Below are 18394 nucleotides of genomic sequence, written 5' to 3'. Positions count from 1 at the left end.
CCATTCCATCTCCGTGACTCCCGGAATTACCAGGGCATTACTACCCCGGTGTCCCGGGAGTCACGGAGGCGGAATGGTGTTAATCCCCATTCCCATTGAGTCCCATAGGACTCAATGGGAATGGGGAATTGTAAACACCGGCACCATCTCGTGATGGTGCAGGTGTTTCCACGTCCGCCTGCAGGCGGGAGATGTTCAATCCGCCAGGTCAGACCTGGTGGGAAGATCACCTCCCGCCTGCAGGACTCGGGATCGGGCGGTCCGGAATTAACAGTGGTGGCAGGTTTACCGCCACTGTTAATTCCAGACCGCCCAACCCATAATGAGGCCCACTGCGCCTCATTACGAGTCCGGCAGTAACCGCGGCGGTTAAACCACCTGGTTACCGCCGGACTCGTATTACCATTCCGCCTCCGTGACTCCCGGAATTACCAGGGCATTACGACCCCGGTGTCCCGGGAGTCACGGAGGCGTCCCATAGGACTCAATGGGAATGGGGAATTGTAAACACTGGCAGCATCTCATGATGGTGCAGGTGTTTCCACGTCCGCCTGCAGGCGGGAGGTGTTCAACCCGCCAGGTCAGACCTGGTGGGAATATCACCACCCGCCTGCAGGACTCGGAATCTGCCGGTCCAGAATTAACAGTGGTGGCGGGTATACCGCCACTGTTAATTCCGGACCGCCCAACCCGATTTGAGGCCCAATGTATTCAAATACTGAACATAGAACACTTGCTTAAGCACATTGTATTAATGTTTAAGAAGACTAACAGCGAAAATCCCAGAATACACAGTTTCTGTAGAGGCTTGTTGATACATGTATTAAAAACAAACCAGTTATATGCAGTTGTTCGAGACTTGGCATGATCCCTAGATCGATGATGTATTAATGGAATATTAACCCGAAGTGGGGCTTGACATGGTGCTCACAAAATGTATAAAAAGCCAATGCATTCTAATGTACAGCGTCTCTCACTGAACACACTGAACCACGCTGGAGTTCGTTGTGTTGTACTGAAGGCCGATAGCTATCTGATTTTGCTCTGTTTTTGTAACTGGATTCAGTATAAAATAAAGTACTTTGTATGTTCCTTTGTAGCCCGTGTTCGGTGTATTTCCTTTTGGGGTACTCTGCCTCGATATTTTGATTTTGTTTTCACACCACCGGTGGCAAATACTGGAGACATCTTTAAAACTGGTGGCAAACACTGACTGCTTTTACCCCTACCACCAAACATATAATGTAGGCCTAAAAGCTTTGTAAACTGTTTAAGTGCCCCCCAGCAAACCTGTGATCCATAACACAGTTAATATCGTTTGTCATGCCGCTTGCTTACCAAATCAATTTTATGGACTAATGCTGAGATTTTCTAACTTCAAATCTAGGGACTGTTAATTGAAGGAGTCGTTGCTACAGGTAGGACCAAACAAGCATTAATTATTTAATCTGAGTGTGAAACCATAGTCATTGGACAGCGCTTGATTGGGTCCTGTTGAGGCTCATCATTGGCCAGCATACCGGTTCTTCTCTTAGACTCCTTTCATTATCTTACCCGGAATGAGGTTGTTCTTGGGCTGAAGCGTCTCAGGCCAGTGCCGCTTGCTGTTGTATCGGGTGAAGTGACCCCAGAGTCAGCAGGCCCCTCAGAAGCAATCATTCCAATGTCCTGAAATAGAAGTAGAACTGGCCTTCAAACCTTCATAGTGAGAGAAACTGCAGGTAAGAAATCTCATTAGGAAAAGCACCACCACAGGCACTTACAGGTACGAATCCCTCCACCGAAATGATCTTAAATTCTCATTTGTCTTGGATTAGTCAAAAAAGTAAGTTACCTCTAATTGAGGTCAGATACAACAGGACCATCCTCAAGATCGAAGGGTAACCTTCTGTCAATGCAACCAGAAAAAATGCTCAAACAAATGGAAGTGCCATTGTGTGAAACATGTGACACTGAATCCCTGGATTAGTTTTTCCAAATTGTCTGACAAGGGATAAGTATCTGGATCCGCTGTTTATCTTTTGCTGCCATGGCTGCATGCCGTAGCACACACACTTTTTACTTGAACAATAACAAATTTGAGCTGTGGTGATCATTCTCTTTGTGTTGTGCAATCTAAAAATATTATTTATCACGATGAAATTATTAAGAATAGTGCTGGTTTTAGCATGGAGACAATTGGATCGTGAAGGTCGGTGTGATAGATGCAAGAGCCTGCTGATTAGTTTAGAAGAGTTTATCCTTGTCCAATGATTTACCATTTTGTTGAGACAAAGTGATGCCCTTTTAGCTGCATAATCCCAAAAACATGAATCCCCGAATGATCAAATGATCCTTATTTACTATTATTATCGATGATTCACATAGCGCTTCATGCCACACTCCTTCAGCCACTAAGCACTGCATTGGGATTGAACACTGGGCACATGGCATCATCCTGATCTATCCGGGAATGGGAGATTTTGCTGCAGCATTTTTCGTCAAAGTAGATTTCATTGAGTTTTTCCAATGGATTTTGACAAAAACATATGTGGGGGTGGGTTTATGTTAATAATAAATATAGGGAAGATAGGGGGGCTGCAGATGCCCCCCCACACATATATTGTTAGCAAAACCACCCATTAAAAAAAAGGAATTCAATGATGTCTACTTCGGCAACAAAAAAAAAAAACATAGAACCAATCTATCCTGCAATTTCCAAATCACCTTTTTACTAAACATGCCTTTCTGCATGAGGATGCCAATTGAACCTTCCCATTGCCAAAATCAGATTAGTGCAGCAAAAGATGTCACATAAAATATATCTACTATATTAATATTACACTTTTTGCTCATATTTTGGGTGTTATACTGACATGTCAGTTAAGTAAGACTTGTGCAGAAACGCTGGTTTGGGCATATTTTAGTGATGGTCAAAGTATTTCTGCAAGGCAAATGAAACATATGAAAAAAATGGAAATAAATAAAATACTACCTCAAGACCCTTATGCATTTAACACTTGCCAGAGATCCAGCCCCCACACAACACACCACAGTATGACACATAGTATCTGCCAATAGTTTATTGTTCATTTCTGTGCAGCTTTAGGACTACCTCTTAATAGTGCAATTGGTCTCTATAATTGATTGATTGATTTATTTATTGAGCGCCTTACACTAAGGCGCTGTACAATGGAACAACAAATACAGAGAAATAATAAAAAATAACATTGTGAGCGAGATTACAACTTCAATCATTCTACAAAACAGTGCAAAGAGTAATTAACTGAGAGGATGCATGTTAATCTTAGGCTTTGGGTTCATAGAACCTAGTTAGGTGCAGCAGTGCACTGAACAGCACACTGTGCTATGATAACTGACACATGGCTAGTTAGCGCTTTATAAATAAGCAGCAAACAAAACTTAACATATTGCAGCCTGAAACAAGTGGGACTAAATTCTCAGGCTTATGACCAGTGCTGGGAATTATTTAGCAATGAGTAGGAGTATGGCTCAGGGGTATATTGGAGTTATCTTTTCAAATTGTGTGACCAACAGTCACAGAATTTGGCAGGCACAGACTGTTACTGCAGCAAGAACAATCATTCAGATGCGACCGTAATAACAAAAGCCCAACAGGGTACCTTCTATCTCCCTCTTAAAAACGGGATTTACTGTTGCGTTTACCTACTATGAGGGTGACAGTAGGTCTTTAGGGGGCGACAGTTTTTCTGGACCTCAACATATCTTCGACTTGGGATCTGGTGAAGTGGGGGCCAGTTGACTTGAGAAATTAAACCAAACTATATCAAAAGAAGGGTAGTCCAATTAAATTATCTTTCAAAAAGAAACTAAGTCGTGACTCTGGAAAGTCACTAATGTCTTAAAACATATTAGTGATATGCATATATGACTCCACCTGTGTGTGTTGATGTATTCAATCTTAATGAAGAATGCCAGGACTCATATAAGACAACAGCTCCAAAGGACATACATGTGCATCTCCTTGTACAAATTGAACTCACACCTATTATAAGGTATTTAATTTCCTTCTTCAAATTTTGAAGGTCCTCCAGTAATTGCTAATTCTCCTGATTTGTACTAGTCTGATAAACAAGAAGGGGGTTAGAGTAACATATGCTAAGATAAGGTGATATTATTGACACAAACTAGGGAAGGAAATAGGATAGCTAGGAAAGAGTTAAGAATAAAGGGAGTCAGCTTTCCTATAAACCAAGAGATATCACCCTAGTGTCTGAGCTATCAATGTAGTAGTTGATAGCACCTTAAAAAGAAAGACCCATCAGGAAACTGGCATCACTGGTGTTTCGAATGAGGGTGCAGTGCCAGTTTTGATCAACATCCCATTTTCTGTCTAATCCTCTCGCTATCTGGGTTGCTTACCTTGGTCTCTTCTCCTGATTCAGACTGCTGAAGTCCATCGCCCATGGTAGACAGCTTCCAGTCATCTCCTGATGTAGACAGGTGCAGAAGGATGGTGTGTCTTGTTTTATTTCTCGGCACAGTCTTCTCCTCTTCTTCTACGACACTCCGTTCAGGGAAGGGCGAGAGACCTTGTGCTTCTGATTTGGATTCCTTGATCTTTTCAACAGACCGCTGCTTCACCAGCTTTCTGTCTTTTTTCCCATCTGTATCATCAAAACTTGAGTTCCGGGATATTTTAATTGCGCTAAAAATATATCATCAATATTAGACATGCATTTAACAATGGGGAAAGATGTTTTTCAATAAGAGATACAATGGGTTAGATTGCTGTTAGTTCTGTGTTATAATTGAAGATGGACAAATTACTTATTTTATATAGAATGTGAAGTCAACAATGAAAATAAAGACATGTTCCAGGTAGAAAGTAAAACTAACTGGAAGTTATTTATTATTTCGGTTGTAGTGTTTTCTTAAAAAAGGACATTTTGACCAACCATATGGATTTCTTTCATAATTAAGTATTTTTGGCGTTTCATTGATTTAGCAGTACAAGGATAAAAACGAACTCTGCCATTTTTAGAGGAGAACCATTTATGTGTCCCAGAATGGATGGCATTAGTAATAGGTTCGGACACTAGGAAAAGAGCGCAGGAACTGACAATTTGTAGTCTTTGGAGTAGGCAAATTCTTCAGAAATACTTTTTAGGTAAGGAAACGGATAATGAAAATAGATTGCTAGTTTAATAGTGTAATATTGTGTTATAAATTTCATAAGTGCATGGCCTTATTTATGTATTACCCTAAAAGGATCCATTTTGGAAACAATTTTTATAGATTGAAGACTACATTATACATGTTTAAATGCTGACAATCCATTACTGGTCAAACAGTGAAGTCTGCTGAATATAAGCTGAATAGTGAGACAGAGACGGACAGGGACCGCGGATATTGGGGTCTCCAATAACGGATGACCTGGTGTAAGCTGCATGGGGAAAATTCCATCCCATTGTCAAACAATGCAGTGGTTAAAATGGTGCATTATTTATTTATTTGTTTATTGGACATGTGTATGGAGCCAATACAGAAGTGTTTCCAGGCACCACAACACAAGATGGGGTTGGGGGGGCATGGAATTCACAAAGTAGAACAAAAAAAATGGTTGTATTGGCCTTGTGACAATCCTGCTGTGCAATTGCAGGACAAGGTGGTAAGTGCAGGTGGGATGGGGTAGAGGGAGATGTGCCTGAGTGGTGTGCTTACAACTGTGGGGTCAGGCAAATGCTGGGTGGGGCAAGGAGGCAAGTGCCTGGGGAGGAGGGAGGGAGGATGTGTGCGGTGGAGGCGGGGGATGTGTGCGTTGGACAGGGAGGACCAGGTTCGGCTAGTCCTGGAAAGGGAGCCCAAGGCCAAGTGCTGGCAAGTGATGCTGGGAGGACTGGTAGGGGGGAGGTCTGGCTATTGTATGACTCTGAAGAGACCAGGCCCCTATCGCAGAGTGAGAGTTAGCACAGGAGGGGGTTAGGGAAGGCAGAGAAGAAAAGGAAAGTCTTGAGAATTTAAGAAAATCTGGCTCAAGTCTCAGGGCAGCACAGAGTCTGTTCCAGAGGGAGTAACCAGCCGAGGAAAGGGATATACCTCCCACTATGTGCTTGGAGATACATTTGGACTGCAGAGAGTTGGAACAAGAGGACCAAAGGACTCTGCTGGGAGGTATTTAGGGAGGGAGAGCTGGATGTAGAGAGGTCCCAGACCCCAGCCAGCCTTGTGGATGATGCAAAGTGTCTTGAAACTGATCCTTGCGGTCACAAGGATCCAGTGGAGAGACATTAGGGCTGGTGAGATGCGGTCCTTGTGCTTGAGCTTTAGGATAAGTCTTCAAGTTCAATTCTGGATTAGTTAAAGGGGGCAAAGGGAGTAAATAGGCAGATTGAGGAAGAGGCTGTTGCAGTAGTCCATCCTAGAGAGAACCAGGGTTCTGGAGACGTTGAGCTTCTGTGGGAAGGTGAGGAAAGGTACAATGCCCCTGAGGATTTGCAGCTGAAAGGGGGACTTATTGGCAAGCTCCATGATGTGTGGAGAGAAAGAGAGAGAGGAGTCAAAGATTATCCCAAGGTTTTTACCTCACAAGTGGGTGAGGGGAGGGGACCCAGTGTACTGTGGTTTTTCTGTAGTATATTGCTTTTGTTGTAATTTACATTGACAGCATTACTTTGTGGGGATGTACATTTTGTATATGTGTTTTAAAGGTTAGGAGTATGGGGGTTGGGGATTGTAGGGGTGGGGGTGGTAGTGGTGGGGAAAAGCGGTATGGGGAACCCTCCATTTAAACAAAAACACATTTTATTTTAAAGTAATGCTGTTGAATTGAAATACAATGAAGTAATTCACTTTGGCAAAACTATGTAGAACCATTCAAACATCCTGCCAGCAGATGATAAAGCCATAACTGAAAAGAAGACTCAAGCAAGCCAACCTGGTAATAGTGTTGAGAAGGTCTCATAAAAAATCTCAAGTCATTCCTGCCATCAAAATCTCCCACATGAAAAGATCAGTCTTGGCCACGTCCTTTTCCAAATCTCACAGGTGCATGTGCCCAACTTTCAAGGATTGGTCGGAGCTTTGTCTCTTCATACAATAACAATGTAATGACTTTCCACAGAAGAGAGCAATACGACCATTTGATTATCTTCACGGTTCTAATCAAGCTATTTCAGCTGATTGAAGATGGACAGCTCATCAATGAAAGTGTACCAAACAATAAGTCAAACATTCAAGAGAGATATCCAATGCATTTTGGGTGCACATGAAGGAGACAACATGTGCTCTGCCGTCCACCTGAATTATGTTTTCTAAATAAAGGATAAGAGGTCTAGGTTGATGTGGCTGAGTCAAAAACTATCAGTCTATTTCAAGGTTTTTCCCTCTGATCTCAGGTCATCTGTGTGGATCTTCATGCACATTCATACAGGAAGGTCTCAGTTTGGTTCAGGCCGAATTAATTCCTCCCATATCTGGATGCTGAGTGAATAAAGCCCTTTTAAAAGAGTCACAGGTGCTAAGTTTACCATTGACTTAGAATAGCTTCTGATTTACCCTAAGCAGAGAGTTGCATAGTGCCACTCTTTTGAAGAGGATCCAGGATTCTAAGTGATTTTACTTCAGATTTGTTCACCACAGATTTATTTACTGCTGAGTTTTTACTGTGTTTGTGCCACAAAATTTGGGGGGAGATTCTCTGGTACCCCTCTTAAACCCACCATCTCACATGCACCCCACTCCAAATTATTTTACCCAAACGCCAACCAGTATTGTTCAAAAAGAAATTTAATTTAAAAAAAAATTGATAATAATGCGGTGCTAAAAAGTCTGGGTACCGGATCCAGTTAATAGCAGAGGATCTTTGACTCTCAAATAACTTGTCCTGACCCTTTGGAAGACAAGAGTTGGTCTCTAATATGTATGACTTCATTCATTCTTGTGAACGGAACTTTGAGGGAGCTATTCCAGCAAATACCTTCACAACTGAGCTTCCTCTAATGTGTACTTCTGTCCTGTCTGCCCCATATTCCTATGCCTTGGCTCTGCCCATTGGAGTGTGATTGAATAATCCAGATTTGAGGATTTTGGGGGATTTAAGAACTGTTCTCTTTATCCTTCTAAGCGGCTTCCTCGGTTTAGTAGGGTACACCCAGGAGTCCTGCCTAAATAGGGAACTGAAATGAAGGGGACCTGTACCTGTCAGTTTCACCTGCTCTCCCTGACTACAAATAATGTCAGTGCTAGGCACAGTAGGTACAAATGTATCGATTCTGCTGGGAACCAGGGAACAGGGTGGTTCTTTATCCAGGCACTGTTGCGAGGGAACCACTTTCCCGTGACCTCTCTGCACTTGTCCCTGTCTGACTGTCCTCCGTGAGCCGTATCTTACCGCTGCACCTGGTTCATTTTCACTGTCATTCCTCTATTACTATTCCAATCTCACCCCGCTTTCTTCTCCTCCTTCGGCTTCAATGCACTACGAAGCACTCACTAAGAAACCTATACTTTACATACATACATGAAAAACATGTAGGAACATTTTTCCTTTAAGAGACTTGTCCCCCAAGGCATAAGTGGGGATAGGAGGCTCTTTCCAGAGTCTGAGAGTACTGAAACGGGACAACTCTATCCCCTGTGTTTTATAGTATCCAAGGAGTAGGATTATAGCTATCACCCCTGAATTTGGGGGCGTACATAGCCAGTAATGGACCACCAGAGTGAGCCTAGGTATGTCTGAGTGAAGCAAGGGCCTCGGCAAGCAATCAGCTCAGGGCCATTAACTGTCTTGTAAGTCTCCATACATGTGAGCTATAGCTAGTCGCACTCTGGGGATCCATGCAGGGTGCGAATAGCTTACGTTTTTGGGCCAGGAGAGGGCTCTAAGCATATTATATGTGCCTAACCTCCAGTAAAAACAACAAACATAAAAAACAAGATGACTGCCCCCATAGCAAATAGAAATGGGACTTTGTCCCCTTTTCCCTTTTCTATTTGCAATGGTGGCATTGTGTGCAGATGGGGGTACGGCAGCCAAAGCAAAAAGCCCTGCCGTCAAACACTCCTCTGACATCTGCCACCTCCATGAAGAACTAGACCTTGATGTCCTTGGCCTTACTGAGACATGGTTCACGGCCAGCTCTGTCACGAGCTTTGACACTCTTCTCCCTGATGGCTACAAGATCCTCTCAGCACCCAGATGCTCCCGGTCTGGTGGGGGGGGGGGGGGGATAGCTCTGATCTTTCCTGAGTGGATTCCTGCCTCTATCATTCCCACTCAGACCTACTCCTCTTTTGAATGCCTTGTCTGTAGGCTTTCTCTCTCGCCTACCCATTCCCTTACTGTGGTTACCATCTACCGGCCTCCTGGTCAAATCACCTCATTTCTCCCTGAGTGGGCAGACCTCTCCTCCTCCCTCCTGGCCTCTACCACTCAACTCCTCCACCTCGGGGACCTGAATATACATTTAGACTCTCCTTGCCCCTCCTCTATACTCTTCCGTGACCTCTGCAACTCCCTCTACCTGTCCATCCTCCCCTCTGGGCTGACTCACTCTGCAGGGCACACACTGGATGTTTTGATCTCCTCTGACCTCCCCCTCTACATCCCTCTGACCACTCCTCTCTCCTGGAGCGATCACTCCCTGCTCTCAACTCTCCCTCTCTTCCCCCCAAGCCAAGCCGACCCCAACACTGCCATCTACCTTCTAGGACATCCGGCCCATGAAGCGTGTGTCAGTTGAGGCTTTTGCCACAACTTTCCTACCCCCCTGCTTCCCCCCCTTCCACATTTGGCTGTCTCACATCCTGACACAGCCCTGTCTCTGCTCTACTCTTCAATTTCTGATACGCTTGATGCTCTTGCCCCTGTCATGAGGATCCGTTTGAAGTCCCAAGCCAAGTGCAATTCCTGGTATGACTCTGACCTAGCTACACTTAAACATAAGTGTGGGGCAGCTGAGAGGAAATGGAGGACATCCTGTTCATCCATTGACAAACTGGCCTGTCGCCTGCTACAAAGGCAATACCGACTCTCTGTCCTCACCAAGAAGAGAGTCCACATTAAAGCTTGTGTCTCTGCGGCATCTAACAACTCGGCCAAACTCTTTAAAATCTGCAAGGAGCTGGCCAACCCTGCTGCAGTCTCTACCCCTCCTCTTGCTTCCCAGGCTCTTTGCAATGCCCTTGCCTCTCACTTCATTTCAAAAACCCAGGACATCCTGTCCACCCTCTCCACCCACAGCCCTCCTCTTCCCTCTCCATCTGTGCTTGCTGACCCTCCTTTAGCCATCATCCTTCTCGTCCTTTCCTCTTTTCACCCATGACAAGGTTGCTAGACAAGTCCGATCTATGAAAGCCTCTTCAAAACAGGTTAATCCCTGTTCCTCTAAAACCATCAAGGACCACATTGATATTCAGAGCTGCCAGAAGCACGGAAACTGCTCTTCTGAACATTCGTGAAGATCTGCTCTCCAACCTTGACTCTAACATTCCCTCTGTCCTTATCCTCCTCAATCTCTCTTCTGCCTTCGACACGATCAACCATACCATCCTGCTCAACCGTCTCCTTGAAAACCTGGATATCACTGATCATGCTCTGGCCTGGCTGACCTCTTTCCTCTCAGTTCGACCTTCCCAGGTCCAACTTGGGTCCTTCCTTTCATCTTTCGTCCTCTCTACCTGTGGTGTTCGCCAGGGGACTAACCTCTCGCCCTGGCTTTTCAACCAATACCTGGCAACTCTCGCCCACTGCATTGCCATTTTCTGCTCAAATTTCCAGTGCTACGCTGATGACACTCAACTCATTTTCAGGCTGCCCTCTGCCACCTCCACTCCCTCTCTCATTTCTGATTGCCTAACTGCCATTCAAGATTGGTGTGCCGCCAATGATCTTTGCCTGAATGCCAGCAAGACAGAGATCCTCCTCATTGGCACACCTTCACCATCCTTTCCCCTCACTCTCTGGCCGGCCTCCCTTGGCCCTCCTCCTACCCCCACCTGCGAGGCTAAGAACCTCGGGGTCATCTTTGACTCCTCCCTTTCCTTCTTCGCCCACATCTCTGAGGTCTCTAAAAAGTCAAAATCTCGACTGCACCTCCTCAGAGGTACTCTTCCTTTCCTCTCCTTCCCCCAGAAGCTCATGGTATCCCAAACTCTGGTTCTCTCTAGCTTGGACTATTGTAACAGCCTCTTTCTAAATCTACCTGCCTCTACTCTCTGCCCTCTGCAACTAATCCAGAACAGGACTGCGAGACTTGTCCTTGGCCTCAAACCCTGGGATCGTATCTCTCCAGCTCTGAAGTCTCTCCACTTGCTCCCAGTGGATGCAAGGATTAAATTCAAAACTCTCTGCATTGTCCACAAGGCTTTGTGGGGCCTGGGTCCAAAATACCTTCAGCTATCCCTCCGCAAATACCTCCCCTCTCGAGCTCTTCGCTCCTCTACCTCCAACTCCCTCAGAATCAGTCGTTTTTCTAAGAAACGAGCTGGGGGTAGATCTCTGTCTTCGGCTGGGGCCTCCCTCTGGAACAGCCTCCCTGCCACTCTAAAACTTGAGGAGAACCATCTCCGGTTCCCGAAGCACCTCAAGACCTTCCTCTTTTCTTCTGCCTTTGCTCCCCCTCTCCCCTGCTGATCTGTTCTCTCTTGGCACCATTCACCCGGCCACCTTCCGTCCTTTGGTCCCAGGTACCTGCTCTTCCTGCCACCCTCCCGCACTGCCTCCGGGCCACCCCTTGCACTGGGGTCTGTATCTGTACCCATACAGCCCACCCTTTTTCTTCCTGCACTTATCAGACCTACCCTGTCTGCTGCCTTAAACCTAGCACTTGTAATTGCTGGCTGCATTACCACTGTTTGTTGCCTTTATTATTTATTTATTGTTATTTATCTGTTTCTCCTCTGCTTCGCACTTTCCACCTCTCCCCCTTCCATGCACTTTTCCCGCCCCCCCCTCTCCCATGCACTAGCGCATTCTCAATGTCACTTGGCCTAGTAAGATCGTTGTTTTGATCTCCCCTGTTCCCCTCCCTTGCCTTGTCGCACTCTGAAACACTTGCGTAATTTTAAGGGGACACAAGGGTATTTGTTGCTCCCAACTTTCGTGGCACACAATGTTGTCCCCCTTATTTGGCAGGTTCTCCTTTCCTTTAGATATTATGCCCCCTACCAAACATTTCAACCAAGTTACTCCACTGCTTGAGTACTGTTATTCCTATTTGAGACGAGCCAGTGCAATGGCAATAGCAGAAAATGCACAAGGCACAGAACTGTGAGTCCTTATGCAGCGACTTGATCTGATCTCAGTGGGCTGACAAAGGAATCAACCCGAAAGTGAATTAATCAACAGAGGGAAGGGATGGGAACAGGCTGATAGGAAGACACGAACCCTAAAGAAAACAGGAGGTGGGCTGTTGGCCAAGACATCCAACAGCAATGAGGGCTGTGTGCAACCCACAACATGGCCACTTCCATCATTGCAGGTCAAAAGACCATCTATCCAGACCACTCCTGTGCACTAATGCGCAGACACTGAAGAGTAGCAGCCCTCACTGTCTGGTGTCCATTGTGAGTCTCCTTCAGCGGGAAGGGCTGTGCCCAGATGTGGATTCAGGGCTTGTTGTGCAAAGGCTGACACTAAAACGGGTTGGGATGGAAGCTTCCTAGAGCCTTTTGTCAGTGGGTGTAATTTTAAAACACCCATTCGTGTAATAATACATGGTTGTACAGATCCAGGTCTCCAGGGCCGGATCCATTGTCGGATTTTCAAGACACCCGGCGTTAATATTCATGAGATACATTTGCATTCACTGATTCTAAATGTATGCATATTTCTTCTCATGAATATTAATGAGAGATATCCTGAAAGCCCGTAAGGATTCTGGCCCTCGTGGCCTGGAGTTGGACAACCCTGATGTAATATGATGTGGAGTGACATTAGAAGGAATTACCCAAGCATTTAACTTCTGCAAAAAATTGTACTACAGGATCAAACGTTTCAAACATTCCATAGAAGCACAATTGCCCATCTGATTATATATTCACATGCAACCAGCCCTGATATGTACCTTTTACAGTTGAGTTGATGGTCATTTTATAACCTTAAATTGCAATCATGAGTTTTCATTTACCTGACAAACACCTGGGACTTGTGTGTTGGTGATGGCGTTATGGAAATGGAAGTGGGGCTTGTGAGGCCAGCAGGGCTATTCAGCCCGGTTGCAGATATGCTTCGGTTCAAGACATTGCCAGGGCTAGAAGAGTCATTCGACAGAGTATTAACGATGGGTCCAGGTAGGCTTTTAGCCTCGGCTTGCCTTTTTGGCAGAGAAAGTGTCACAGAACTAGACACACTTGCAGGTCTTCTGTGGATTGCGGGTTCTTCCCGGCTGGTGGGACTGTTGAGGGTTTTTGTTGCATCACATTTTTTTGCTTGATCATGATGGCTTGGGCTGGCGTGACCACTGGACCTATTGTGGCTGCTCGCCCCATCAATGTTATTGGTTCCACTGTTGCTGCTTGGTGCATTCCCACTGTTTGATGAGCATACACTGTTGGATCTAGAGGGGCTGTTGGATCTTGTAGGGCTGGACGATCTGGCCGCTTTGACCGGGGCAGCAAGACTGGTTGTTACAGGGTCAATCACTGTGCTGGTGAGTCCTCCTGGTTTGGTTGGAGCAGCCTTGGACATTTTTAGGCACGATCGCCCAGCTCTTCTTCGATCTTCAGTGGTTGTCTATTGGAAAGAAGAGAAGAAAGTATTGGTAACACAGTTATGTGAGCCAGCACTTTTATAAGGAGGAGGAGAGGACACATGGGTTGTTTTTTCTCATAGATCTGACATAGCAGTCTCTACTGAATTATACATTGTATGCAGCACCTTATATTTCCCTAAAACACAAAGTTCTGACTCCAACCAGGCCACTATATGGTGTAGAACTATTGCCGCATTAAACATAAACAGCAGTACTACAAAGGAGTGTGGGAGCCCCTCTACTGAGAACGAACATGGCTCAAATATCCTGTTCTAAGGAATTTCTTCCACTCAGACATGGGCCCCTTGCTCACTGTGCCTTAGAGAGGCTCAGCACCACCTCCCTGAGGCAGCCCAACAAGGCTGAAACAGGTGTCTGGTGTTACTGCTGCTACTCTTGTTCAGAGGAGAATTGCCTAGCATTTCAGTGCTGGACTGCCCTTGTGGGTGGGACAAAGACTTTTACACACATGGACATGTCTCCTCTGTGAAGGGAGCAGTGAGCTAAAATGTGGTTGTAGACCCTGCTGAGTGGAAAAGATTCCATAGAACAGGTTATTTGACTTATCGCTCTCAGTATAGGGGTTCCCACACTCCCACCTTAAACATAAAACATGCATGAGTTTACCTGTTTGTTATTTTGAGAACGACCTTGTCTTCTTGCAAGAAATTCAGAGTACTTTTGAAGCCAAGAATCTGCGTGTTTCTCACTTGATAATGTTTACCGGATGTAACCATTTTATTTGCATAGATACATCTCAGGCAGGCACTACTCAAAATGATTTATGAAGGCCATTCTAGGTGCTTTCGCCTGGGTCCTTAGAAGTTGGGGCACCTGGGCAGATGTGTTTTAAAGGCCTGCGTTTCCAGGTTTCTGGGAGTGAAGAGGTTGTGTGTCTATATCGAGAAGGTTTGCTTGAAAAGGAATGTATTTACATTTATTTCTGAAGGCCTGATAGTTCTGAAGGGCCCTTTTAACGATGGGTTGAGCATGTTTCAGAGTTGGGAACCTTCCGCTGAGATGGTTTCCCTCCTTGTTTAGTCATTTTGAGCTTGTCTCAGGGGTGGTAAAGGTGTGGCTGGATCAGAGACTTTGTGCATGGGTGTAGTGGAGGGCACGTGTCTGAACTATCTGTCCGGTTGCCACTGAAGGCTTCATGAATGGCACAAAGTGTCTCAAATCTCTTCCTATCTTCCATCGGAGTATACTAGAGGGATTTGCGCCATTAACGAATGATAAGGCATTTATTCAAAATCAAACATTATATGGTAGCCATTGTCAGAGCTAGCGGAAGGCTATATATGTGTTTTTGAGGTTGGCATGGATGTAGGATATTGACCAATGAACTAAACATTTCTAACCTTTCTTAACACTCAATATTAATTTTTCTGCTTTATCGAACTGAATACTCAATGAAAAATTTGTCAAAGAGGATTCTTCGCACCTTTTTTGTAATCCCATTGGCAAGATCAGTGGAGGTGTGTAGACATGAAACACTGGGGTTTGGTCCCTCAGAGGATGGTGGTATGGGCCCTCTGTTGGCAGGCTATTCTGAAAATAGCTTCTTTGATAGGACAGTGAATGAGCATTTTCTGGAGGGCAGCGGCTACGCAAGGTGCGCGCCTTGTGCGCCAGTAGTTTCTGATAACATTTATGTGCTTGAATTATACCTGGCAGATTGATCTGTTCTTGCCAGATCTCACCTTCGCACAGCCATTTTGTTGGACGAAGTGCTATTGTAGACCATAAATATTAAAAACTGTTCAAAAGGCTTATTCATTCTTCTTACACTGAATCACCAGAGACAAGGTGCCCTAAGATGTTGTGGGGCCACTGAGTAGGAGAGAGCCCTACAAATTGTAATATTTGCACAAAAAGGTTAGGACAACATTTTGTAAAATTAAACATGGGTGAGGCCGTGAGCAAGGCTCTACACCCTCCCCGTCAAGGGAATGCAAAATAATGGAGTCAATATAGACAACTTTTGATCATATATACTCTTTCCTGTGATGAGGCAAGGTTGCACACACTGCACGTGTCGCAGACATAGCCGCAGGGAACCTCAATTACCAGGTAAACTGCTTTGCGCTTATCTAAATTGGCGAATATCAAGAGCAATAGAGCTATTGTTCTTTGATTGGCATTAATAAACCTAAAATCTCTGCTCAAGAGCTGGAGTATGCTTGACGCTTAGGGCCTTTAAAGAGGCTTGCTGGGAGAACAATGTCTAATGCATTTAGAGAAGGATTTGAATGTCATCGGCGCAGCTACAAGCTAGAGGGCATATGTCGCAAATGAAGCCGCACAAGACCGAAATAGCTCAGGGGGCGATAAAGTGCCCCGAAGTATTGAAATTGAAGTGTGACTGGCTGGGAAGAGAATGGTAATAGGGTAACATGCAGAAACTGACCTGTGGGAAAAGAACCATTATTGCTGCAATTTCGTAATCTAGGAATGTCACTAAGAACTTGGCCTTCAAAAAGGGGCTGAGATTGACCCATAGAAGAGACTAAGCGCCAGCAAAGTGCAGTAGCATGGATACTGCAGAGTGGGGGCCTACACGCTAATTCTGTAATTTTGGCAGAAGCCTCTGAATACTGAAACGGTTCCAGGAAATGTGATCTTGTTTACAAGATCTCGAAATTAATATTGTTGGAATACGGGTCATTACTTTCTGAGGCTGTAACGCAGATCGTGGGCAAACAGAAATAGGAGTGCTGACACCATTTATCATGGCTAGAATCATGGATTGTGGTTTGAGTTCCAGTAGAGTCCAGATATAAATCATCATCATCAGTCATTTGTATAGCACCTTTCAACATTGGTATGGTCCCAACGTGCTGTAGGTTGAACGCCCTTGAGGCACCGAAGTCCAGGTATGGGAAAGTTGCCAGAGATATTTAAATGTGTGCACTGTTTTTGGGTCATACGGAAGTAGGTTGGGGTAGCCATCCATGTTGAGTGGGGAGTGTGGATTGGGTGCTGAGAGGCAGGGTGGGGAGTGTGTGAGAGCGGGAGAGGCATTATGTGTGCTGCTAGACCAAATTCTTATCATGCAGGATAGATGCATTCTTATGGCAGAGGTGTTGTGTGATGTGCTTTCTGTGTAGGGTGTGTGGTGGATGGGTGCTGAGATGTAGTCTGGGGAGAATGTGAGAGCAGGAGAAAGACTGTTATGCGTGCAGCTTGACCGTGTTTTTCTCGTAGGGGATAGATGCATTCTTATGGCAGGTATGCTCTGCAATGTGTCTTGAAGTAGTGTCTGATAGGAGATGCATGCGGGTGTATGGCAGCGCCTTAAGCTAGTTTCTATAAGAGTGAATTTACATACATACCCACTTGTCCTGGCTTGTTTTTGATTGCGTAGAGTAAGATAAATTCAGAAAGGCTGAATTCAGGGTGCAGCTAAAACCTACACATTCACTAGATGCAATACCGTCCTCCTCTCAGACAGTCATCTAGATGTGATACATTGGTTATCCTCAAATTCGTCCAGGTTCACAAGCATTGGCTATTCTGAAATTGAGTTAAATGCGGTACCTTGGCTACCCTCAAAATTCATCTAAGTGCAATACATTGGTTACATCTGATTCATGTAAGTGCAATAAATTGGTTATCCTCAAAAATCATCTAAGTGCATTACATTGGTTACATCCGATTCATGTAAGGGCAAAACATAGGTTATCCTAAAGGGAATGGAACTAAATATGTTACATTGTCTACTCTCGGTGTTCATGCAGTTGCAGTATATTAACTATCCTCAAAATTCATCCAATGCAATACCATGACTACCTTTAAGAATTAGTGTAGGTGCAATGCATTGGCAAGCCTGTTTTCGCTATTTCCCATAGTTTTGGGGGTTGGGGGGGTTGTACTTATATGTTATTCCTGGCTCCTTGGTTTTGTATCTGTGGCTTGGGTTAGTTAGGCACACATTCTTGCCATCATTAGGTGATTGTATGATCATCCTGGGTTGAATACCTGAGAAGGAGGGCTGGGTTAGTCAGGGTTTAGAGGCCCTTCAGAAGGCTAGGTGGGCCTCTATACATCAGATGCTAAGAAGCATAGAGTTTCCAGATTGAGGGGGCTTGGACGGATAAAGGTGGTGCCTCCAATTCTGGTTGATTTGAAGGGGGGATCACTAGTAACAGAGCAGTGCCTGAGCAGACGTTTCTATTTGGGTGTTAGTGGGTGATTTTCTGTTGAAGGTATTTTGGGCCTGACTTGTGTAGGGCTTGGTGAGTGATGCACATGGCTTTGAAAGTGACAGGTCATCTGACTGGGAGCCAGTGGACGGTACGGAAGACAGGGGTGATGTGCTCTCTATGGCCGAGGGTGAGGAGGAGCCTGGCTGCAAGGGTTCTGAACTCTTAGGAGCTTTTTGAGTTGGTAGGCAGGGGGCGTTGAGGTAGAGAGAATTGGCGTAGTCTAGTCGGCAGAGGATGATACACATTATTGCAGTCACTCGGTAGGGGTCGGAGAGGTAAGAGAAGATGCGTCTGAGTATGAGGAGGTATAGGTAGTATGATTTGGTCACAGTCTTAATGTGGTGTGATCAAGTCAGTTCAGTGTTCATCGTGCAGCCCTGGTTTTTGACTGTGGCGGATACAGCTGGAGGTGGCCTAGTGAGGGAGGACGGGGGGTGGGATTGCGAGAAGAGGGCTATTTTCCGTAGATCA

The 18394-nt window shown here is 45.2% G+C and overlaps 1 protein-coding gene across 1 annotated transcript in view; it reads right to left on the bottom strand.

Moving 5' to 3' along the window:
• LAD1 (ladinin 1) overlaps positions 1 to 18394 on the bottom strand; it is a 225579-nt gene that overhangs the window by 88213 nt on the left and 118972 nt on the right. The window contains exons 4-6 of the mRNA XM_069633635.1: positions 13092 to 13696; positions 4384 to 4669; positions 1555 to 1668 (exon numbers count right to left, since the gene is read on the bottom strand). Coding sequence (XP_069489736.1) covers positions 1555 to 1668; positions 4384 to 4669; positions 13092 to 13696 — 1005 coding nt within the window. The remainder of the gene's footprint in view (positions 1 to 1554; positions 1669 to 4383; positions 4670 to 13091; positions 13697 to 18394) is intronic.

This window comes from Ambystoma mexicanum, chromosome 13 (genome assembly GCF_040938575.1).
Source record: "Ambystoma mexicanum isolate Mex_15411 chromosome 13, UKY_AmexF1_1, whole genome shotgun sequence".
Taxonomy (NCBI): domain Eukaryota; kingdom Metazoa; phylum Chordata; class Amphibia; order Caudata; family Ambystomatidae; genus Ambystoma; species Ambystoma mexicanum.
Note: the sequence above shows the minus strand (reverse complement) of the source record. Positions and strands in the feature narration are given on the sequence as shown.